At 37.4% G+C, this 8,176-nt stretch overlaps 1 protein-coding gene across 1 annotated transcript in view; it reads right to left on the reverse strand.

The window, feature by feature from the left end:
* The window catches only part of LOC103378592 (annexin A2-like), a 10,828-nt gene that overhangs the window by 1,386 nt on the left and 1,266 nt on the right, over positions 1-8,176 (reverse strand). Inside the window, exons 2-11 of the mRNA XM_008309861.2 lie at positions 8,077-8,170; positions 7,768-7,862; positions 7,553-7,666; positions 5,406-5,496; positions 3,974-4,053; positions 3,754-3,813; positions 1,611-1,704; positions 1,253-1,348; positions 697-755; positions 487-609 (exon numbers count right to left, since the gene is read on the reverse strand). Of these exons, the coding sequence (XP_008308083.1) occupies positions 487-609; positions 697-755; positions 1,253-1,348; positions 1,611-1,704; positions 3,754-3,813; positions 3,974-4,053; positions 5,406-5,496; positions 7,553-7,666; positions 7,768-7,862; positions 8,077-8,170 (906 nt within the window). The remainder of the gene's footprint in view (positions 1-486; positions 610-696; positions 756-1,252; positions 1,349-1,610; positions 1,705-3,753; positions 3,814-3,973; positions 4,054-5,405; positions 5,497-7,552; positions 7,667-7,767; positions 7,863-8,076; positions 8,171-8,176) is intronic.

Here is an 8,176-nt window from a genome sequence, read left to right on the forward strand (position 1 = left end):
TATATATACATATATATATATATATATATATCAAAGGTAGGGGTGCCAAACATATGGCCTGTTCTATTATGTTTTGTCAAATTACATTTCATTAAGTATGAATATTTTCTAATATACTTGTACTTGTTTGCAGGAAAACAAGATAAGTATAAACAGGTATTTATTATGGTTTAAGGTACTTATATTACGATTGTACTGGTCCAGCCCACTTCACAGCTACTTAGGCCGTATGTGGCCCCTGAAGTCCTCTCACCCCAATAATTATGACATCTTTCAGATGTCACCATGGAATAGCAGATTACTTAAATGCATTTGTCCTTATATTACTACATGAATTCCATATAAGATCTTGTAGATATTTTTTTAGAGGTATTTCATTATTTAAAGTCTCAATTAGCTTCTTACATATTTCAGAAGATTTACCACATCGTTAACGATACAGTCATTGTGATACTGAAAGTACAAAGTCTTATGGCTGTTACTTACAGAAATGGTCTGATACAGCGATCGCCCGTGCAACCGCTTAAATTCTGTTCTGATCTTCATCAGGTCAACTTCACAGCGAGAAACCATGATTCTGGTTACCACCTTCTCTTTTGCACCTTTAGACTTAAGAAAAGCGGGAAATGCTGACAGAGCTTCTTTTTTTTTAGTGCATACTAAAAATATGAATTTGAAGTAACTTGAAAAATTTACCTTCATAGCTTCGCCGAGTCTGTTGGCGAAGTACAGCTGCTTGTTTTCAAAGCACTCAACTGTAGAGACAGGAGATCTAGGTTTAATCGTAAGAAGTTACGATACGACAACCGGGGCAATTTCTAGTTCAAAATTTTGTTCGACAACCAATTTGTTCGAAACGGGAGTCATTCGACAACCAGGGTTCCACTGTAGATGATATTTGAATGCTTAAAATTAAGTAGTAGCATTTTTTTTTTTTACCCACATATCGGTAGTTAACACATAGCAAAACACATAGTACAGTACTATTTGTGGCTCCTACGTTAGGTTGAGTTCCTCCTGAAAACATGCAACTTAGCTGAGATTCCTTCTTTTGCCACACTTGCACAATAATTCAATTTTCACAGTGATGAAACCGTCAGAAAGTATAACCTACATGTCACATGCCAAAACTGTGCAATCCATGTAAAAAAGTATCTCCATAAACACTTACATTCACATTTTATTTCACAATGCCATTGTGGAAAGTGTGCTAATCTTTCTTGAAAAGGGATTTATAGTTAGTTAGTCTCACCAAGAGTGAGGAATGACTTCTCCAGGTCTCCTTTCACCTCCTTCCTGATGCTTTCCTTCATATCATAGGGACTGTAGCTCTTGTATCTGTCAAACACTGACACACCCCCCAAAAAAAAAAACACACCGCAGACATGCATTAGACACACATATTGGTTAGAATCGCCAGTAATACATACAAAAGCAACACAATCTAGAAGAATTCTAATGAAATAACTGCAAGAATATTATCAGATTTAAACACTAAAATAGGATTAAAAATCGCATTCACACCTGAACTAGTCTACAACAGAAAAGAGACATAAATACAAAAGTGATTTACGCAGTCATTATTCGAGGTATCTCTGTGTGTACTGTACCTTTCCGCAGGTGAGGTATGCTTCTCTGAGACATGATGGAAATCCAAGTCATCACATCTGTGCCCTTTCTGTTAACTCCGGCCTCGTACAGAGACTTGGTTTCCAAAAAAAATAATGGAATATATGAATATATCACAATTATATGTTCTATATAATTGATATTTGAATATACCACATTTTGCAAATCTTTCAATAAATAAAAGTATGAGTTTTAGTGATGGAATGCACAAAGCGTATGGGTGACCCCAAGTTTTTGGACGGTTGTATAAAATATATACTTTTATATTATAGAAAAGTTTATAACATGAATCTAAACAAATATATATGTATATATATATATTTATATATTTAGATATACTGTATATATATATATATATATATATATATCGAAGGCAGGGGTGCCAAACATATGGCCTGTTGCCATTATGTTTTGTCAAATTACGTTTCATTAAGTATGAATATTTTCTAATATACTTGTACTTATTTGCAGGAAAACAAGATAAGTATAAAGTATGTATTTATTATGGTTTAAGGTACTTATATTATGATTGTACTGGTCCGGCCCACTTCACAGCTACTTAGGCCGTATGTGGGCCCTGAACCAAAATAAGTTTGACACCCCTGCTATAGAGCTAGGGTGTCAATCGGGCCTGTAAAAGAAATGCACAAACACTTTATGTTTGTGATGTTTGCCAAATTATATTTCATTAAATATTAATACTTTCTAACAAACACGTACCTATTTGTATGAAAACAAAAGGAGAAAAATGAACTGACTCATTGTTATTTATACTTAATTATGTTATGATTGTACTAGTCCAGCCCACTTGACATTTAATCAGGCCCCTGAACCAAATTGAGTTTGACCCCTCTGCCCTAAGGTCAGGGTCCTTAAGGAAATCCTGTCTGACCAGGGAACATCGTTCATATTACGGACACTGAAGGAAATAAAGAGATTATACTTGTTCCATCCAACATCTACGCTCTTCACTGAGATGGAAATGGTCAAGTCTCTGAATATGTAAAAATCATAATCTTAAAATCCATGATCTGTAACTGAATTTAATTTGCTCAAGCGTTGTTGTTTGCAGTGGGGGAGGTACTCCAGGCCTCCACAGGATTTTCTCCCTTTCGAACTATTGTTTGGCTTAAAGTCGCATGGGCGACTCTGGACCTTATTAGAGAAAACTGTATTTTAGTATGCCCTGGACTAGAGCTAGAAGTTTCATATTGTAGGTAAAAGTGGGAATTTGCTCAAGGCCAAGGAGCGTCAAGTGGTATCATTTTGTGCTCCTTTTCTGCAGGTGATAAGGTTCTAGCGTTACTCCTACTGTGTGTTACAAAATGATTAGTTATCATGTCAAACGCATCCTGTGATCTCGATAGATCTGCTTCAGATTCAATTAAGTGGCTGAAGCAGCAGTAAGTGCAGTAAGCGCCTCCTACTTGTTCAGACCTCACACTAGAGACTAAGTCATTAAACAAGATTGAGGACTGTTTCGTCTAAGAGGCCCTGGGGTGCTGAACGCCCAATGTCTTGCATCAGCCAGAAGTAGTTCAATAATGAGACAGTACAGTACAGTACAGCACGGCAGAGAAGGAGTGTCTCGCAATCTGTGGAGTGGTAGAACGCATGAGGTATTACCGAATGTGACGCCCTTTCACCCTTTGCTTGGACCAGTCGCCGCTCCAATTGGGTCTACTACATATTGGACTCCAACATCATAATCACAAAATAATAACTGGCATTGGTATTTTTCTTTTAAAATTTCTTTCACAGTCCAGAACGAGGGCAACGGCCACGGTACATTTTCTCAGGAGGAGGAGGAGGTCGGGCTAATGATGGTAGTGATCCCTTTCCTTAAATTAGTAGGAACTGGGACCAATGACAAGAGAAGTTGCAAGAGTGTGGAGTGAGTGTGCAGAGACTCGGAGACTGCAATAGAGATGGAGAAGGCCTGAGCTGCCAGTATTGTGCTGCAGCAGTCTTCAGAAACAGACCTAGTCCTAATAATGAAGCACTGTGAAATATCAAATCAGTGTCTAAAAATGTTTGGCAGGTTCATTTTGTTTTGTTTTTTTTATTGTTGAGAACGACCAGTGAATCAGCAACACCAACCATATATGTAATATCTGGACTTACTCTGGCGTCTTCATCGATCTTCTCATAATCGATAACGTTAGAGGGATCGTCTCTCTTTGTCTGTAAATGTAAAAGAATTAAAACATCATTTCTCTGTCTCACTTAGTCAAAAAGCTTTCAAAAGACAAAAAAAAAAAAAAAAAAGCTCATTATTACTAAGCTAGTCAAATGTTTACTTTTGGAAACGTTAATCCATACGTGTTTTCATTTATGAATTTACCTGAAACAGAGCTAACAGCAGTTTAGCAAAGTCTCCGGATGTGTCCCCAGCTATGTCTTTCTCCAGTTCTTTCTTAAACACTGAGGACAGAAACGACAAATAAAATAATTTTGAAAAACACCTTAAATATAAATACAAAGACAGAAATATTTATTAACGGTGCAGTGAGCAGAGGTAAAAGAACAGCAGTATGAAAGCTAAATTAATAGGCGTCTGGTCATGTAACAATACATAGCAGTATTTGCAGCAATTGCCAAGCCAGAACCAAGTACACCATTTACCATATTTTCCGCACTATAAGGCGCACCGTGTTATAAGGCGCACCTTCAATGAATGACATATTTTAAAACTTTTTCCATATATAAGGCGCACCGCATTATAAGGCGCTACAGTAGAGGCTGTAGTTACGTTATGCAACCATTAGATGGTGCCGCGCTAAAGGGAATGTCAACAAAACAGTCAGATAGGTCAGTCAAACTTTATTAATAGATTACAAACAAGCTTTCCACAACTCCATTCACTCCCAAAAATGAATAAACAGCTGTTTTATTATTTTCTCTGAGGTAAAGCATTAGCATTTTCGTGACACATCTTTAACATCTTTTAACAACAGCAAGGTATAACATTTTACTTTTCCTCCATTCAGTCAACACGCAAAAAACAGTCTGATACTGTTACGGTAAATTAAACGTTAGTGCAATCACAATATAGTGACACTCGTAATGTGCAAAAACAATAACAAGTGCAAAACAATAACAATAACAATAAAGCAATAGCATAATAACTGTAACCATCTCGCTTTATTGCCACGGAAACTTTGTTTAGTCTTCTTTACCTGGCGCAGCTCATCCTCATGCTTCCTCCACTTCCGCACCATCGATTCATTAACGTTAAACTCTCTTGCTGCTGCTCTATTTCCGTGTTCTACTGCGTGTGTGTATTTAATCTGCGCTTGGCTAGATGTGTTGTGTGACTAAAGCATCCAAACATCCAACTTAGAACGTTCATACAGTTATACATGCGCAAACAACCACAAAAGATAATAATCAAAGCGAAAACATATTGTTAAAGGTTAAATGTTTCAAGGTAAGGATGTTTAATGTTACTTCTCGCTGACAGAACAGTATCAGTCATATAATTTCCATATTTATCCACCTTTATTTTTTTTTATATGTTATAACTGTATTTATTATATATAAACAAAGCACACATACTGTAATAGAAGCGAACCTGTAACCACTGAGAGACAGCCAATGAGAGCTTACATAAGGAAGGTATGTTTCTAAAGAGGTCTTCAATCAAGTAATGAAAGTTAAAAATAAAAAAAAAGCAAAGAACAACAACAATAAAACAGGACTAATACAAATGGACAAATATTCTAATTTATTTATTTCATAAAGGGATGAGGATGTCAAAGAAAATTCGAACTTACTCTCCCTGTAGACCCTCTTGATGTCCGCCAGCTCATCATTGTTCCTTGAGCATACAATCTCAATCAAGGTTTCCTCGTCTGTTCCCAGCCCCTGCATACAAACCCCAACCCAAAAAGAAAAACCCTTAAATCATCATTGTAATTATGCAATTATGCATACGAATCATTTGTGTACTTAGGTAAGTACCATGAACACGACAAATAAACACTACAAAGAAAACATGGCTTTGATTCACAAAATTCACGTCCAGTTGCCTAACAGAACTTTCCAACCTTGAACATGACTGAGAATCGATGACTGAGAATCTTCATAGACACGGCTTCGTCTTTCTAATGTAGACCACATACAAAAGAATATGTAGTGACCAACTTGCAAAAGCTACTGTATTAAATTATGTATTAAAGTCTCACCAGGCGGAATTTTCACTATTATCACGAAATATAGCAAAAAAAATAACCTGAAAGACATTCTAAAATAATTATACATACAAAGGTTTTGGATTTAACCCTCCTGTTGTCCTCAGGTCAAAAGGTCAAAATGACCAGCCACTGTGTTAAAAACCAACTAAAAATCCCCTGAACGATATTTCTTCAACTTGAAATTTAACGACTTTTCCTAGATTGACCCCAACATTAGAAAAAGTGTATTGTTGCCTTTATTTATAATTTCACAAAAAAAAAAGGTACAAATATTGTCTTCAGGTCAAAATGACCCGACAGTCAAATTGAGACATCACAGAGTTAGGTACACACCCCAAAAATGTGAGAATGTTTTAGTTCTGTCTCAGATCAATCAGTAGCAGACGTAAACAAGACAGTACAGTACGGGTGGTCTTCTCGCAGACTGCACTGCCTGAGTGACCCGATCTGATCCAAATGGAACAATATTACCCCTTTGTCTGTGTGGACTCCCAGAGGCTATAAAGGTGCTGAAGCCATGAGTGTGCGTTATAACGTTGAATAGAGCTGATAGAGCTGATTTTTTCAGATGTCCAACGAGACAACTCTAATTCAGAAGAAGAAGATGGGGAGGAATACAACCCAGAGCTTGATGAATCATCAAAAGCAGAAGAAGACCCTGAAGCTGTGCGAGAGACTTTCCTTTCAAACAACAGCAAAATAACATGGTCCTTGGCAGCATATGACAAACACGGCAGGGCGGCAGAACAAAATGTCATGAGGATGACCCCAGGACCCACAAGATATGCCATTTTTCATGCCCATGACATTGTCTCAACACTCTATCTGTTCATCACACCAGCAATAGAAAAAAAATAATCCTTTGGGTGACAAATCTGGAGGGTCTTCGCTAATATGGCGACAGCTGGAAAAAGGATGGATGAGATCCTGAGATGCTAATTTTAGCATTCAAAACTCCTCCCTTTTTTTTGCACATTTCTATTCTTTCTTAAGCTATAGAAATACTATACAAATATCGCTTACCACCTATACAGTAAACAATAATACAACTGACAGCGTCATAGCAACAGGTGGTGTGTCTTAAATGCAGTCTTTCTGCCAGGTGAAGAGGGGGAAAAACTCGGGTATTCACACCAATTTGTGGTGAATGACAAGTTGTTGTTTCTTCAAGCAAAATAAGATTTGGTGTTTGAAGTTCAATGAAGCTGCTTCTATTGAAGGTTTAGTAAAGACGGGTCAGTTTGACCCGGAGGACACGGGGGTGTATGCGGATCATGAGGACAACAGGAGGGTTAAAAATGTGGATTCTCAATTTGAAATTGAGAGAAGTCGTTTACCTGGACGAGATCGTACACAGCGTACTATTGGCTAACGCAATGAGGACTTGGTGTACTATTGGCTAATTGAGCATGCTCTTCTGTTCCTCGGGCTGAGGATCTCATGCGTCGTAGCATCTTTCAGCATCTCCTCTTGTCTGTAGGTCACCAATATACAACTCTACTGTGCATATTATTGTGTAGGAAAGGGTAATACAGTCTAGGAAGGAGTTGATAACAGTGTGGGGGAGGTTAGTAAAGGGTAAATATATAAGTAAATATATAATAATAATCTCGCCTCTACTCTGCGATTTTGTGCAATACAGGGATTCCTGTATTGCACAAAATAATTTAAATAAGCAAAATAGGATTCGTATATGTCAAATCACAGACACAAAATCATGCAATCACCTTCATAGATGCTTTTAGCTCAGAGGCATCGTATTGAGTAGTGCTTTTCATCAGACCCAGAATCGTTGCCTCCAGAGAGCCAGAGAGCGCCCCCTTTAATGCTGTGACCAGGTCCTGAAAAAAAAAATGAAAAAGAAACAACAACTCTCAACATCAACATCTTATTTATTACTTTCTGTTGAAGGATGGCATTGTTAAACTCTTTTTTTTTTTACCTTCTTGGCAAGTCTTTCAAAGTCGAACGCTATCTCTCGCCGCTGCTCGTAGCTTCGTCTGGTCAAGATGTCAATGATGGTTTGTTCATCTACCCCTATAAGGAAAGATTATATCATCAGGTTGTAATTAAATATAATTAAATATAGCACATAATTAACTAAAAGCAAACCAAAAAAAGACATAGATCATAATTAACGTGATGATTTATTTCTTTTAATCTTAGTTATTTTTCTAACATACTCCTTCTCAATAAAGGGTCCCCAGGCACATATGCCTTGGTCTATGTACCACCATCATACATTCCAGACCTTTAGTTTTGATGGCTGCATCAATCCTGGCAGCATCCCTTATAGAGTCAAAGTCTCGCACTGGCACCACAGTGGGAAATTTAGGCTCCACTTCCTGCAA

The sequence above is a fragment of the Cynoglossus semilaevis genome, chromosome 5, assembly GCF_000523025.1.
Source record: "Cynoglossus semilaevis isolate Cse_v1.0 chromosome 5, Cse_v1.0, whole genome shotgun sequence".
Taxonomy (NCBI): Eukaryota; Metazoa; Chordata; class Actinopteri; order Pleuronectiformes; family Cynoglossidae; genus Cynoglossus; species Cynoglossus semilaevis.